At 37.9% G+C, this 16,737-nt stretch overlaps 1 protein-coding gene across 4 annotated transcripts in view; it reads right to left on the bottom strand.

The window, feature by feature from the left end:
• Window positions 1-2,792: 2,792 nt before the first annotated feature.
• Window positions 2,793-16,737, bottom strand: part of PCNT (pericentrin) — a 123,257-nt gene continuing 109,312 nt past the window's right edge. For all 4 annotated transcript variants that reach the window (XM_015812329.1, XM_015812333.1, XM_015812332.1 and 1 more), the window contains 6 exons: window positions 14,505-14,663; window positions 12,261-12,499; window positions 11,869-11,957; window positions 9,467-9,605; window positions 4,596-4,705; window positions 2,793-3,112 (listed from right to left, as the gene is read on the bottom strand). In XM_015812329.1, the coding sequence (XP_015667815.1) occupies window positions 3,087-3,112; window positions 4,596-4,705; window positions 9,467-9,605; window positions 11,869-11,957; window positions 12,261-12,499; window positions 14,505-14,663 (762 nt within the window). In that variant the 3' untranslated portion in view covers window positions 2,793-3,086. The remainder of the gene's footprint in view (window positions 3,113-4,595; window positions 4,706-9,466; window positions 9,606-11,868; window positions 11,958-12,260; window positions 12,500-14,504; window positions 14,664-16,737) is intronic.

Here is a 16,737-nt window from a genome sequence, read left to right as displayed (position 1 = left end):
AGAAATGCTAAGAGTTTGGTTTATACTAACTTATTTTTAATATACTGTATCAACTAAAATTAACAGTCTACATTATTAATGCAAAACCTACATAATAATTGCTTCAGATCAGCTATCTTGTGTATTTCTAAAAATTGATATTGAGCCTTTCTTTAGCATACAGCAGCTAAAGTCTTTAATATATAGCACAGGGGTGTCAAACTGCCGGCCTGAGGGCAGCTTGCATCATGCGGAGGCTGCGCCCACCCCAGCTCTGGCAATGCAAAAAAAGTTGCGATACATCGTGACATGACAACCATGATATAGCAGCTAAGCATCCTAACCAAAGGCAATCTACCCTTTTAACCTCTGGTTTAAAACCTCCCACAAGATGCTTGCCCACTACTACACCAAGCTTGAGGGAAATGCAAAACATTGTTTCAGCTTTCCAAGATAATCTTGTCCCATTGTTCTCCTCATATGCTACAATAGCCTATTGTAAATATCCAAAATATAACCTATAATTGATTTTAAATCAGTGATCTAGGACAGGGTTGCCAACCTTTCTGGGTTGGCGGCCGGGTGGGAAAGAGAGACACAGGCACCTTTATGTGCCCATGTGCACACACACAAACGTGGCTGCGTGCGCCCGAACGGGCCCGAGAGCATTTGTTCTCCACAAATGGGGCTGCTAGCACCGGTGCGCGGCTCAGCTAGCTGGTGCAAGATTCACTGCTTGGCTAGCACTGATGCAAGGACAGGCGGTGAGCATGCATACATGCGCATGTACACTGGCCAGCCACTCACACGGCCCAGTGGCCAAGATGCCATGGCCCGGTAGTGGGCTGCGGCCCATAGGTTGGGGATCTCTGATCTAGGAGAATTCTGTTCTCAGTATACGATTGAAGTTTGTATGGAATTTCCAAGTAAGCTAAAGTTTTCTTCTATTGGCACAATAAACACACGTTTTGTTTGTTTAACCCATATGTATGAAAGGATATAGGTCAGGATTATCAGCCAGTCCAGAGGTCCAGATCACTTGTTTCCAACAAAGGAACTTGGGTCAGAGTTGCCTCTTAAATCAGGCTGCAGCCAGCTGTCACTAATCAATAGTTACTCCCTTGCTTGGCAAGGAGTTTCATAGAAATCTCTGCTCTGCTTTCCTCCTTACTGACCAGGTGCAGACTTTACATCTTCCTCCTCTGACGGTTCCAGCTATTCAAGTGGTGCCTATTTTTCAACTTCATGTGATTCCTGGATACTATCATTCCACAGGTTCAGCTCAAATAGCTTCTTGGTAATCAAATTCATAGTCTTGAGTCCTGGGCCATGGCACACTAGCAAGTTTTATTTGAATCCTATAAATTTGGTGTACCTCAAAAATCTGTTTCTGCTATATGCATATAATTATGATTTTGATCTACATGTATTGGCAGCACAATTGAACCTCTAGAAACATAGCTATTTTAAAAAGTTAGATCTAAGTGAAGAATATTATAAACTTGTATTAATGAGGGTGAAGGTTCGTACTCCAAGCTTGTGAATTGGTTTCCAAACGTTTTGTTACCAGGCTAGGTAACATCTTCAGCAGAGTTTAGGGGAGGTCAGTGTTCTGACATCCCCTAAACTCCGCTGAAGATGTTACCTAGCCTGGTAATGAAATGTTTGGAAACCAACCCACAAGCTTGGAGTATGAACCTTCACCCTCATCTTATACTCAAGCCACAGATATTCACCACTATTGCAAACTTGTATTAATGTTTCTATTGTTTGTACTTGTTAAGTTACCTAAGTATTTCTATATGATAGACATCAAGCACTTTCTCACCACGTAAAATCTCTCTCTCCACCAAACAAAAGGTGTTTCTGAGAAATCAAAGAGGATTTTATTTCTCCAGGCTACTGTATATGTTAATTCTAACTAAGATTGTTAAAATTATGTTTATAGAACTAGAAACTAGGAACAGGCCTTTCTATTAAAATCAGAAAAATGGCATATTTTGGTCCCATATGATACAGAGGAAATCACAGCCATACTTCATGCTTTACTGGATCATTTATGTTATAGTCCTATGACGGGAAAATCTGCTAAGGTTCCAGAACTGAGAATCTTTGCAAATTCTGATTAGGAGATCAGTGCCCAGAAAAAATGGGAAAGCTGACAAAATATTGTGCCAAAGTATGCTTAATGTATAATTTTTTATATATCCACGAGCTCTAAAAATATCTCTTTCCTCTTTATATGTCATTCCATGACAATAATATGTACTAGAATCGAGGCTGTTTTAAACTATGATTTGTGCAAACAAACCAATATCCACATTTCAGGTTGGTCAGTTTGAAACAAATCATAGGGCAATTATTGCAGGTTCCATTATCTCCAAAACAGTTTGTAGATGATCTGCAATCATCTTTAAACTTGCTGATCTCCAAATGTTAAGGAACAAAACTCCTGCACACGCAAACCCACACCATCCACTACCTCCACAAAACTGCAGAGAAAAGGCTGACAAATTCATTGGAGGGCTAAGATCATTAAACCATAATTCATAGCATGATATTGAAAAGCAGTCATTAATGTAATCCAGACTAACCCCATATACAATATCACACTTGCAATGAAAGAAACTGGCATTAGTAGTACATTTAGGACTTCTATTCTAAAATATTAATTAATTTTACTGTTTTGGGAAATGTAAATGAATTAGCAACTACAATCATAAAGTAAAATCATTCTACGTAAGTATTAGAAATGTATTTTGAATAAGAGTCTGTGCAATTTAGTTGAACATTTTTAATAAAAACATACATGGGACTCAGCATTAATATATAGAAAAAGAAAGCTGAATTTGTAAGCTTCCCAGTAATTTTGATAAAAAACTGACCATTATTTTATATGAAATATCAGTATAAAAACACATTTCAAACACAAAGGTTTTTTTTGTATAAAATCTGATGCAAAATTTATCACACAGAGATCCCTTTATTCAAATGCTCATCAATGTTGAAAGATCCGCAGGGCACAACACTAGTGCAAGCCGTTCACTGGTGAATAAGGCAGTTACCAAAGAACTCTGGTTGACATTCAAAGCGAGTTCTCACTACATTTAATTCTTTTCTTGTGCAGCTTGTCCTAAATTAATACAAATTTAAATTCAATTTGTTATTCCACAAACTTTTGGAAATAGATATTTTACAACTTTAAAATAATATATTTTAAAAGGGATTTGAATTAAACAGTATAGAAAATCTAACTTATAATTAAAACTCAATTTCTGATACTATACAAAATATATTGATGTTTTGATATTTAAATAATGTATAAAAGGACATAACTGTGGTGTAATTTGCACATAAGAGTGAGACATAATTCTTCCCAATCCCATACGTTTAGCTGTACATGCTGCTTTTGCATTTGGTTAGCTACAACAACCAAGTAATTTTAGCTTCAGACTTTGCCTTAACAAGCCAGGAATTTTTAAACTGTCCATGGTTTGTGTAGATTTAGATCCTAGAGCTAACATTTGGGATTCAGGAGCAGTTTGATTTTTTTTTAATGTATCACTTCCTTGTCCTCAAGAAAGCAAACTACATTAAGGCATTTTGTTCTTGAAGTTTTTATTGCTAATTCCTAAATGTAAGGTTGATCTTCTAGAAAATTGTTTGTAGCCATATTTGACCAAAAATGTATATAATTTCACTTAAAGTAGCATAAAAGAACAAGCTTTGTATTGTGCTCTTAACTAAAGTGAATTACTGATATTGTGATATTACTTAGGTACATAGGAATGTATACACTTAATAACCTTAGTTGGGATTGGAATTTCCATCACTTAGTGATGCGGTCATTAGGCCAAATATCATGACTGCACTACTTAACAGTGATAGTTTTGGCAGTCCCGATTGTTAGATCAGGACCTCATGCTTCTTCTGCACTCATTCTCACCCATCCCCTATCTCCCCCCTTTTAGCCACCCTACTCTTACTGCCCTGTTGCCCCTACCACTTGACTTCCCTGTCTTCTTCCTCCTGCTGCTGCTGCTGAGGTGTCTCCAGCCTAGCCCTTTGTGAGGCAGTTGCTGACCACATACAGCCTTCCCAAAGCCTTGATTGCAAAGGTCATCTGGGGACAGCCAAAAGAGCAGAGATTGGGGAAGATAGGTGGGTTGGGTGAGTTGAAGTATATCCCGTTGTCATGAATGTGGGCAGGCTAGCAAGTGCCCAAAATTTGATCAGGTGACCACAGCTGGTCAACTTAGATGACCAGCTGTAACAACCAATCATTCAATAACTTAGAACAGTTGCTGACTGAATAGTCATTAAGGAGAGAGTACGTGTAATTTCTGCTTCATGGAAGAAAATTTGTTCTAGTTTCTTCCAAACTTGGTTAAATAATTTGACTGGAATTTGGTTGTCATGCAGAAAGAGGAGCTTTTACATGTTCTCCAAAAGATAAAAGAGAGAGGAAATCATTGAATTAAGCTCCTATACTGTTCACACCAAAGCCAGTAAATTATATCCAGTTTAAGATTGGACTTTATGTCAATACTAAGATTATCAAGTATGATTTAAAACAGGTTAATGCTTTGATTCAAAATTTATCAATATGAAGTTACCTGGCAGGAGAATTCCTAGTCTTTCCTGAATGGCCTCCAAGTGTGCAATGTATTCAGTTAATGAATCTTCAGGATCTTTTAATGAAGTTTGTGAAATAAAACTTGTAGACCTATACAACAGAAATTATACTTTACCTTAAAATATATTACACATCTTAGAAAATATATAAATAGAAAAAGAAAAATACAAAAGAATGTGTTAAAAGATTTACAAATGTCATAGAGATTATACTTTTCCGGTACATATATGTGTATGTGCCTTTGAGTCTGTGATGACTCCTGGCAACTGTTTGACAAGACCCTGGAGTTTTCTTTGCAAATTTTTTGGAAATGGTTTGACATTGCCTGATCTCATTTTTACAGCTGATAGTGTGACTGACCCAAGGGCACCTAGCTGGCTTTGTGCTTAAGGTAACACCAGAACTCATGATCTCCTGGTTTCTAAGCTGAGACATTAACTACTACAGCAAACTGGCCACACTAAACTTTTTGGTATATGAATTGTGAATAACGGTATATGTAAGGACCCACTTCAAAACCTCATCCCAAGAAAGCAGGACTCTTAGAACAGTTTCATTCCAAAAGGAACTTTTATTAGTAGCCATAGAAGGCAGGATCTGAGGGTTTCCTGCTCAGATCAATAGGTTAAGAGTCCCAAGCAAACCCCACCCCAATAGTTCATCCAGTTAGTTCAAAAGAGCCAATCCCCAGGTGTTAGGTCCGCTGTGGGAATGGAGCTGATAACGGAGTCCGTTTCCATGCCTGTGAAGACGTTGTTGGGTCTTCGCACCTTTTTCTTCCGCAGTGAGAGATAAGCCAATGGCCGGAGGCACATTCCTTTCTCACCCCAGGTTGACATCAAGGGAGAAACAGTTCAAAGAGCAAGTATATAGAAACAGCAGAGAGGATACATTGTAGCAAAGTGAAAGGGCATCCCATAGAGCCTTTCCCCCTCCCCCTCAGGAGAATGGCAGAACCCACAGAAAGAAATGAATTAGATGCCCACCAGGAAGGAAATGGGTTCTGACAGTATATATTATATTGAACCGTAATACATATAGATCACAAAATGAAAACTATGAAATATAATAAAATCTGTCCATAGTACTAAAGGCCATTTTAATTTTAAAATCCTGTAAAATTGAAATATGGATTTTAGGTAAATAGAAACCCAAATTTTGGATGTGTTACAAATCTATAAACTGGGGTCTAGGAAAAGGTTACAATTTGAATTAAATTGTGTTGTCAGATTACTCTTAAGATATGAAATTATTTTAGACATTGAAGCATACTCCCACAATGTAGCTCTTGGCATAGAAGGGATCTAATGTCTTTATCAATAAAACTTAGTATCTCTGCAGCAATTAGCATATGCAAAGTTAATTTAGCATAAATAGAATAGAATAGAACAGAACTGGAAGGGACTTCGGAAGTCTAGTCCAGCCCCCTGCTCAAGCAGGAGAACCTATACCATCTCAGACAAGTGACTGTCTAGCCTCTTTTTAAAAATCTCCAGTGATGGAGCACTGATTTCTGAGAGCAAGCTATTCCACTTTTCTCCACATTGAAACTCATTTTGTTGGATAGGGCCCATTGTTCAAGTTTGTCAAGACCTTTTTGGATCCCGAATTTGTCTTTTGGGGTGTTGGCTACTCTTGCTAGTTTGGTGTCATCTGCAAATTTGATGAGTTCCCCTTCAATTCCCTTATCTAAGTCATTGATGAAGATATTGAAGAATACTGGGCCTAAAATGGAACCTTGTGGTTACACAGCTTACTTCTCTCCATGTGGATATAGTACCGTTAAGGACTACTCATTGAGTATGGTTTGCCAGCCAGCTACAGATCCATCTGGTGGTGATGTTGTCTATTCCACCTTTTCCTAGCTTACCAAGGAGTAGGTTGTGCTTTACTTTATCAAATGCCTTGCTGAAGTCTAAGTATACTACGTCCACAGTATTTCGCTATTAGTTTAGTCACTTTGTCGAAGAATGAAATAAGATTGGTTTGGCATGATCTGTTTTTAACAAACCCATGCTGGCTACTAGTTATAACTTTGTTTGCTTCTAGTTGTTCACAGATCTGTTTTTTTTATTATCTTTTCTAGGATCTTCCCAGGTATTGATGTTAAACTGATTGGTCTGTAGTTTCCTGGGTCCCTTTTTTTCGAAGATGGGAACCACATCAGCCCTTTTCCAATCCTCAGGTACTTCCCCGGTGCTCCAGGATTTTTGAAAGATGTGGCGCAATGGTTCTGAGATAACATCTGCCAGCTCCTTCAGAACTTTGGGATGTAATCTGTCAGGCCCCGGTGATTTATATTTGTCAAGGTTGGATAGGTGTTCTCTTGACCATTTCTCCTTTTTGAGGGAGAATTTAGTCCATTTATATTCATTGACAAAATGCCACTCTCCTTCGCCATCTCTTTCAATTATATCTAGGTCTTAATCTTCTAGTTGATCTTATCTGTCTCCAATCTCTTGGTCTTGCTCCTTCTTCTGTATATGTGTTTTTAATTTCTTCCTCCTCTCTTGGTTTAACTGCAGCTTTACTGCCATTTCTTCCTGTTTCTTTGTTTCTCTCTTTGTACCAGATTCAGAGTCACCTCCTTCCAGAAATGTTTTATGGTTGTCGAAGAATTCCATTGCTTTAAGTGGTGTATCCAATCTATATCTTTTCGTATCCCAATAGATTAAAATCCCTTCTGGAATCAGACATCTGAAATTCACTCCTTTTTCAATTAATTTCCTAGTTAGAAACTGGTATTCTCTTCGGGATCCTCTTATTCTCCTAGGAATTTATTTGAGGACTACAATTTCTTTTTCTTTGTATTTCAAAGGTTCATCTCTTACTCTTCTCAGAATCTTGTCTCTTATGGATCTTTTGAGAAATCTAACATGTACTTCCCTGGGGACTTTATTTCTTCTAGCATAGTTTGAGTTGACTCGATAGATCTGATCTAATTCTCCTTCCACTTGCTGTTTCCCAATTCCTAATGCGTCTGCCAATAATTCTGTTATCAAGTTTAGGAAATCCTCTTCCTTATTTTCCATTATATTTTGAAATCTTAAAAAGTATGAGGCTCTTTCTATCTCCATCCCAGCTATCGAATCTTCTAGTTCTCCATTTATTTGCATCAATTTCTGATTTTCATCTTTTAAGACTTCTAATTTTTGATCAACCTCGGTTGATTTATCTTCTACTTTTTGGATTCTTTGTTGATTATCTGTAATCATCTATTTAAAATTTTCAAATTGAGAGTCCATGTTGTTAATTTTTTGATTCATTTTATCAAAATCACCTCATCTCGTTGTAACCGCCATGTGAGTAGCAATTGCCTCTTGAATTGCTTGTAGAGTCACTTGAGTTTCCTTTTGGAAGTTATTAGCCTTTTCTTGTTGGAGCATTGTATCAATTGATCTCTGATACACTGGACTTGCAGAAGCAGAAAAGGGAGCAGAAGATCCTTTTTTTCCAACTCTAGATTAGGTACACTCATCTTTATCTTTTAATCATACTTTATAATCCACCAAGTAAATCAAAATTTATAATCCAACCGGCTCCTAACAAATAGGAGAAGTAAATAATAAAAATAGTGAGTGGTAAAAAAGAGCAAAAGGGAAAAAAGAAAAAAAAGGATAAAGAAGAAAAAAAAGAAAAAAGAAAATATATATATACCAAAATTTGTAAATGTTCTGTTCAAAGAGATTTCTTGTTATTCACTCTTTCAAAACAGCTTGTAATTTGTAGTCTAGGGAAGTCAGATGACTTCAAAAAACAATTTTTATTTATAATTGTAATCCATCCTGTAGAAAAGGGCAATTAAAAAAGAGTCTTTTTTTCAGCCACAATCTTCAGGACTATAAATTCGTAAATGTTTAAACTATAAGCTGTGTATCGTCATACAGCCAAGTTTTAAAACTCCAGTCAAAACAACTCAGTAAGATAAAGAAAAGAGGAAAAAAAGCAAGATTAAATGTAGTTCTCAGATTTGCCACTAGGTGTCATTAGATGTCCGTTCCCACCATACTTTAAAAAAGTTTAAGAAGTTAAAACCCGATGGTTTCCAAACAAGGAATAAACAAAAAAGATTTATAAATCCAAACATTTTTGAAATTATCTTTCTTTTGTGCCTCAGCTATCTTCACAATATTGTTATAGATCAGTTTTAATTTCCCCAAAGCTTAAACCACCGCTTATAGTTCAGGGGGGAAGGGTAAGGAAAAAAAGCCCCCCCTTCCCTGGAGTTTGGGGATTTCTTGCTTTTGAATGGTTTTTCCCAGAACTAGTATTTCCACTTGTAGGAAAGTAGTCTCACCCGGATCAGCTGTTTTGCTTTCCGCTTTTAGAATTCATTGTCAGCTGCTTCTGGCTGACTGCATGGGTGCGGTCAGGCTTTCTTCCTGCCGGTCCCGAGGGCTCCTTTGGATCAAGCGGGCCAGCTCTGATCTGCAAAGTTTCACCCTTTGGCCAGTTGTCTTTATGGGGCGACTTTCGGTCCTATTGGACTCCTCAGCTGGTAGAAATCAGGCTTGGGGAACAGAGCTTCATTCCCCAGTGCCCAACTTGCAGCGACGTCACCAGAAAACCCGAAGTTTGATATGAAACTTTATTCATACTGTATTTTTATCAACAAGTACTTGTAATTATACCACTGAAGCTATACCATTCATAAACATGGAAACAGAATAATAAAATGAAGTACAAATTTTACAATTATGTAGATAAAATAATTTTGGTATAAATAAACAGATTTTATTGATGTACAGAACTGGACATGAGTCTAGTTAAGCATAATATATATTTATAATATTGTTAGTAAAAATAATCCTGCAAAAGACACACATACAGTGAAGTAAGGTCTGCACTCACCTGTTATGTAAATGGTGTAAAGATTTAACTGTGCAGCTTGCAAGTCTCATGAGATTATTTCTGTTGTATTCACCTTCTGGAGCAGCATAACTTGGGAAGGGCTTTTGTTGCTTTAGTACTTCTAAACTAGCTACAGGATCTGTTTTAAGCAATGTAAAATTTTAATCTGAACTGTGAGAATTTCAGGTTATAGCTGTTTCACAAATGAAGAAAAATAAGCATGATTAGTACATTCTATTGTGCATTAAAAACTGTGAATACAGGTAGTCCTCAAGTTATGACCATAAACACAGCCTGTCCATTTCAGTCAAAAGTCAGAAGGGCTGTTAAGTGAACCACCTCATTAACAACTGCGCCATCACTGCTCTCTCCAATGCATTCGTTAAATGAATGCATGAATCATTAAGTGGAGCATTGGGTACCTTGTGGACAGGGAGACCCTGGGAGGCTTAGACACAAGCCCACCTGCTTTGGGCCTCCCAAGGCCTCCCCCAACACCCTGAGATACCTCATGCCCCCTTCCTGCCCACCCTACAGGACTCCTCCCTACTTTACCCTGTCACAATCGCACTTATTTTTTGAGATCTTCAGAGCTCAAGGAGGTGAGAGTAGGGAAGGACAGGATGCTCTGTTGCTGGGCCACAATTGAGAAGAAATCCTGTCTTGAAAGGGAAAACCCTTTCATCATTGCTAGTTTTATATATGCTAGCGCTGCTAACACTGGGAAATCTAAAACTGTCTAGGAATGAAGAAAAACTGGCAGGATTTCTTGTCCTCACTAGCATTAGTGCAGGTTAATGCTGGGGCAGCTAACACTTTTAACTATTGACCATGGTATTCTTTCGGGCTGATTTAGGGAATTGGAGAAGGGTAGTGCAGTGTTCTGCTAGTTCACCTCCTTCTTCAAGTCCCAGTTGGTGTTAATAGGATGTGTGAGATCCAGCTCACAGCCACTTCTTTGTGGGGTGCCACAGGGCTCGGGACTTTCTCTGCTCCTTTTTAGCATCTACACCAAGCCCTGTGGAATGAAACATGAAACTGCTGGGCGAGATCATCTGTCACCATGGGATGAGGTATCAACAGTATGTTGCTGGTTCTCGGTTATATATCTTTGTCCTGGGACAAGTGAATGATGCAGCAGACATTCTTTTGTGGTGCCTGGAGGCTGTGAGGGCCTGGATGGGGAACAACAGTCTTCAGCTGAACTCTGGTAAGATGGAGTGGCTGTATATCCAGATCTTTGGTCTTGGATAGGGTTGCATTCCAACTCGGAAGTCCTCTTGGACTCATGACTCTTGCTCGAAGAGCAGGGGGAAGCTGTGGCTAGGATAGCCTTTGAACAACTTCATGTTATGCGTTAGTTACTTCTTTTCCTGGACAGTGAAAATCTGTTTGATCAGTCATGCCCTCATCATCTCCCATTGGTATACTGCAACTACATGGGGCTACCCTTGAAAAGCATCTGGAAGCTTCAGCTGCGAGCTATACTAGGTACCCAAAGAAGGGCACCTAGTACAGCTCAGCGAACTGCATTGGGTACCAGTTTGCTTCTGGGTCCAATTCAAGGTGTTGGTTATTATCTATAAAGCCCTACAATTTTAACTCAATTTAACTAACATTTTAATTGTTTAATATACTGACATATTTTAATGTCTTACTGTATAATCTCCAGAGTCTCTTTTTGAATGCGATGGGTGGTTTAGAAATGTAAATATAAATAAAGTATTAAAAGTAGTGTATTTATTTCCTGCCTAACCTTAACTTCAATGATACTGATTTTATTATCTCTTCTGAATTAAGATGTATATTAATTTAGAATGTTTTTTGTAAAAAATAAACTGGCTTAAGATTTTAATATTGCTAGTGACAATAAATGTTGAGAATATGGCATATATTGGCATACAAATGCTAATTTGCCTATAACAATCATTTCTTCTTTTCACATTATTCAAATTAATTTAATAAAACTGAATTAAAATTGCAATTGGAGTAAATTACTTTATCAAAATGTCATACAGAAATACAATACAAGGTACCTATTTGTTATTGGCAAGTGACATATTTCCCCAAATAAGATATTCATATCGATTTAATTTTGCCAAATAAATACCCCCAACTTAAGGTGGCCAAGCCATCCATTGAATCTCTCTATTGCTCTCTAACAACCTCGGTCTCATATAATTTCCAGAACTGTTTTTTTTTATTTAAACAATTACAAAAAGTAAGAATATGTTCTGTTGCGCTTTTCCAATTTCTGCACATAATAAAATATTTTGTTTACTCAGAATAAATCTAACAGAAACATATGTATATATCATTACTTTACTTTTCAGTTTACTTAATAGAAATGATTTACTAAGAATTACAGTGAAGCTATAGGATTTATCAGTAAACGCTCTCACATGAATTGCGTCCAAGGCTAGAAGAAATGACTTCCAGTGGCATTTCTTTCTTATTTACTTTATGCCATTTTCTTACTAGAAACTTTAATCTTTGGAGATAGAAAAAGAGAAACATTAATGAGTAAATTGAAACAACACATAAGATAATATTTCTATATTAACTATTAATTATCAAAGTTTACAAGTGCTGTTAACCACAATATTTTGCTTTCTCATACTTCTTTTAAAAAAAGAAAACAATGGATTAAAGCTTTAATAGTTAACCAACCATTTAAATCCCATTAGTTCCATTGGATTTACAAGAATTTTTATTCACCATTTATGGAAACCAATATCAGGAAATAATAAAATAATGTAAACCCTTTGAAAAAAAAGTACTAAAGATTAGTTACCTTAATATTGCAATGACCACACGGACTGCAGATCTGAACTTGGTAAAAAAACGACTTCGTGTTTCAGAAACATTCAGATCAGGAGGAGAAGGATAAATGCCCATGCGTGCTATCAGGGACAATGTTGCTTGTTCACATTCTTGAAATCCACCCAAAAGCAGAAGAAGGTATTTCTTCTGATAAACCAGGGCCTTCCTAAAACTCTCAGCTCTCAAATACTTACAATAAAGCTTCTGTATCTAAATAACAACAACAACAATAATAATAGCAGTAGCAAAATAATTCTTATGGGGAGCTAAGAAAATATTTTGGAGTTCTGGTAATTACAGTGCTTAACAACAGTCACTGATTACACCAACTGCATCTCTTAGTGCTGGCAATCTTGCCACTCCTGATGATTGTCATTAAGGAAAAAATGCAGGATGTTACCTAATGACCTCCTTGGACTTCCTGCTGCTCTTCAACAAGCAAAGGATGATTGTTGTGGGGGGAAATGGAGAAAGAAGAACTATTAGCTGTGTTTGCCACCTTGAATTACATACAAAGTAATAAAGGTGGGATAAAAATCTAAATAAATCTAATAAATCTAAATAAATACATACATTACATACATACAGTTGGGAAGTCACAATGAAGTCACAAGTGTCAGGCAGTACACAAAGAGTAAATGCTGCTGCCAAGGGGAGAGGTGGAGGACAGTGCATTAATGGCCGCTGAGATGTAGCCTGAGCATGGTGGGGCCAGCTGTTGCCGAGTGGGAAGAGTGCACAAGGGCAGATGACTGGCACAATGCAAGCAAAACAGGGCCAGAGGTGGCTGCTACCAGGTGGACTGGCAGCCTTTGGGGAATGGTGTGAGTGTGGTATGGTCAGGGCTGGCTGCTTCAGGGTTTTTAAGAATGCAGGAGGGATGTGGATGACTGGTATGAATAGGACCAGGGAGTGGCTGTTGCACTGAGGTAACTGTTGCTGGAGACACAAAATTGTGCAGATGTGGCATGAGTACAGTGGTCCTAGGGTTGGCTGCACAGGTGGCTGCTGTGGGCAGCAGTTCCACATGAGTCTGGAATATGAGATTCCCAGAATCTTCAGAGGAAAAACCTCTGAATCTCAGCGATTTACTAGAGCAATAGTCCCCAACCTTTTGGCACCAGGGAGCAATTCCGTGGAGATAGATTTTTCCACGGACCAGAGGAGATGTGCTACCTCCAACTGGTGGATGGGGCTTCACTTATTTGTGTGGCTGTTTCTGGCATGTCATGGACTGGTGCTGGTCCACGGACCAGGGGTTGGGGACCCCTATATTAGAGCAGCTCATAACCTTTAGTTCCAGCTCTTCGATTGGCTTTGCTTGTGGGAAGCCAACAGCAAAGGTTGCAAGTAGTGATGATGTGACATAGGATACTGCAACTGTGGTAAATGCAAGTCGATTGCCAAGCACCAGATCATGATCACATGACCACTGGAATGTTGAGATGCCAGAACTTGAAGAACTAGTTTCACTCAGCGCTGTCATAACTTCAAGCAGTTGCTGAGCCAACGGTTGTTAGCCGAGAACTTATAGCTTAATGAATGTAAACTTTGCATCTCAGAAGTTGCACTAGGCATATAAAATAAGGACTGGATCCAACAATATCAGTTAGCTGAATGTTCTGTTGTTAAGGGCAGTGAATGTACATTCATGTTCATAGTTGTACAAATTCTGAATAAATGCTAAGAACTATGCTTTTGTATCATTCTTATAGGAACAAAGTTTGGATTTATTATGGATTTTTTTCAGTAACTGGGAGTTGAAAGAGTTAACCATTACTTCTGAATAATGTAAGATGATTAAAACAAAGCTGATCTGTTTCAAATGTTTTGGGGATTATGTTTTCAAAAATATTTTAAAATCTTTCATTCTGCCAAATTATTTGTATTTTGAATGGTGGACAACAATCCAATATAGTTGGTAGATGACATCAAATCTGGGAGTGGAAAAAATGGAGGAGCAGCTCATCCCAAATTCCTATTTTTCCCTATACCAGAATACTCAAAATATTCATGTGATAAAGAAAATTTACCTTGGCTGTTTTGTATGTTCCTAACTCTAAAAACTACATGAATCAGAGACTACTTATTTGAAATTTCAGCTAAAATTAAAACTCTGCTTTCTCTTGCCAAACACACTAAATCCCAGTCTGCTTTCCTTTGCCATTCCCAGACAGACAATGGATAAAAATAATAGAAATATAGTATTGTTTACCTTTGGGCTGGAAGACATCACAGTTTGTTTGTTTTCTGTCACATTTGTTTTGGTTGCTGCATAGTTTGTTGCTTTCAAACCATTCTGTAAACCACACTTATCCTGGTAAGTATACCCTTCTGATGCTTGCATAGAGTGAATTATACTTGTAGGGATAACCTAAATGTAACATTATAATAATAAAGTGATTAAAAACTTCATACAACAAAATATGACTTTAATTCAACAATATAAATATATATGTTAAAAAGAATTAAATCCACTGTGGCAAATCAATCTGCTACAAGATTAATTTAAAAGAGGACTTGATAACTTCCTGAGGACACCTAGTTTGCACTTTTAAGTCAGTACTGATTTCTGGCAACAGTCTGGATTAGTTCCTGCAGTTTTCTTGGCAAGATTTCAGAAGTGGTTTACTGGTAGAGAGGATCAAAAAGATTATTGGAATGTCTTTGGAGAAATTATAAGTTACTAAAGACAAGATAAAGATGGCAAACATGTGACCCTACAGTCAGCACCGGTCACCCTGTCTTCAATGGTTCTTAATTAACTGAATGGTAGGACTTTTCTAAGAGGCAAAATGCTTTCTATTTGTAATCTTCCCAAAAATTGTGAAAAAACTTAAATAATCGCTTTGCTGAAATTCAACAGCTTCTTCATCTTCTTTTCTTCTATTTTTACTGTTCTGGGTGTTGAGGGAGATACAAAGTTCTGGTTCTTGCATTTCTGGTGGCCTCAACCATTGTTGATTCATGTTGCTGCAATGTATCTTTGATGTTGTCTCTCCATCTTCTGCTGGGTCTGCCTCATGTTCTTTGGCCTTATTCTCTTTTTATATATGCCTTGTATGGTATAGAATCTCAAGACAGCATTCAACAGCAAATTGCGAAATTTAGATGGAACAATACTGACTGATTTTTCAATCAGTATTGTGTGAGGGGAGGGAGTGGGGATAAGTATGAGAATGGGAGCACTTAGCCTCCCAGAAGCCATTCCTACACTTATTGGGCATTAGTGTTGAATTTCAATTATGCAATAAGCCATGGGAACGCCATATTTGATCTACAGAACATGACTGAAAATATTTCATTGCATATATGAAAGTCTTTATATTTCCCATCAAAGTCTAAATAATTTTTAAATGTTAAGATTATTTAACACTGAAAAAATGTTATTGTGATAAGAACATAATTAACTGGTTTAGATTCCAAACTACATTCAAAAATATATATACAGTAGAGGGGGAAATAAACAGGTAGCTCTGACTTATAACCATTTGTTCAGTGATCGTTGAAGTTATGATGGTGCTGAACAAATAGTGGTTACAACTAGTCCTGAGTTTTGGCTGTCCCAGTATCCCTGTGATCAGTTGCAATGCCCCATGACCACTTGATCGCCACTTGTGACCTTCTCTTCTGGCTTCCCCAGAAAGTCAATGAGGAAGCCAGTAGGGAATGTCACAATTTACTGGGGTAAGTCTCACATACCTGTGCACCCTCCTCTAGCTCTACACCTGTGACAGCCACTCACACATCCTTGTACACCCTTCCCAAGCCTTGCTTCTTTGCACCCTCGCACACTCTCCGATTCTCACTCTGCCTCCCTCACACCATCCCTTAGCTTTCCTTATACACGTGCACTCTCCCCAACCTTTGTGATGTTTCCTTCACACCCCTTTGTGAACACTTCCACCTGGCAGCCACTGCATACTTACCTGTCAATCTGCTTGCAAGCCATCTGGGACTTGCAATGTCCTGCTAGCTTCCCAGTAACTAGGTTATGGGACATTGGTAGGAAGTTGTCTTGCCTAACTGTAGGTTTCAGTTAACAATGACAACAAGGACTGCAGGGATTGCAGTTGCTAAGTATACATAGTCAAATCTTTTAATTTCCCAGGGAAAGATTTGGGGGAAAAGAGTAGTTTTGTATGATTTTTAATTTTTTATAATAAAATATAAAAATAATAGTTATTTAAATATTAGGAATAATAATATAAGATACTATATAATATATAGTATCTTATATTATTATGTTGCTTTGGCCTGGCTCACTAATTTTACCAACTTTACCAACTCCACGAGGATTGTTTTCACCCCCCCTCTCACCCCTTTCTGGTTTCTCACAGCCGGACTTGTTGCTATTGAATGTTCCACAGGACGGTTCTGCTGGCTCTGCGTGATTCCCCCGCCGCGCAGACCTGGCCCAGTACACTCTCAAGGGCCCACCTTGATGA

The sequence above is a fragment of the Protobothrops mucrosquamatus genome, unplaced genomic scaffold (assembly GCF_001527695.2).
Source record: "Protobothrops mucrosquamatus isolate PMUCROS unplaced genomic scaffold, P.Mucros_1.0 scaffold78, whole genome shotgun sequence".
Taxonomy (NCBI): domain Eukaryota; kingdom Metazoa; phylum Chordata; class Lepidosauria; order Squamata; family Viperidae; genus Protobothrops; species Protobothrops mucrosquamatus.
This window is presented reverse-complemented; position numbering and strand designations above follow the sequence as displayed.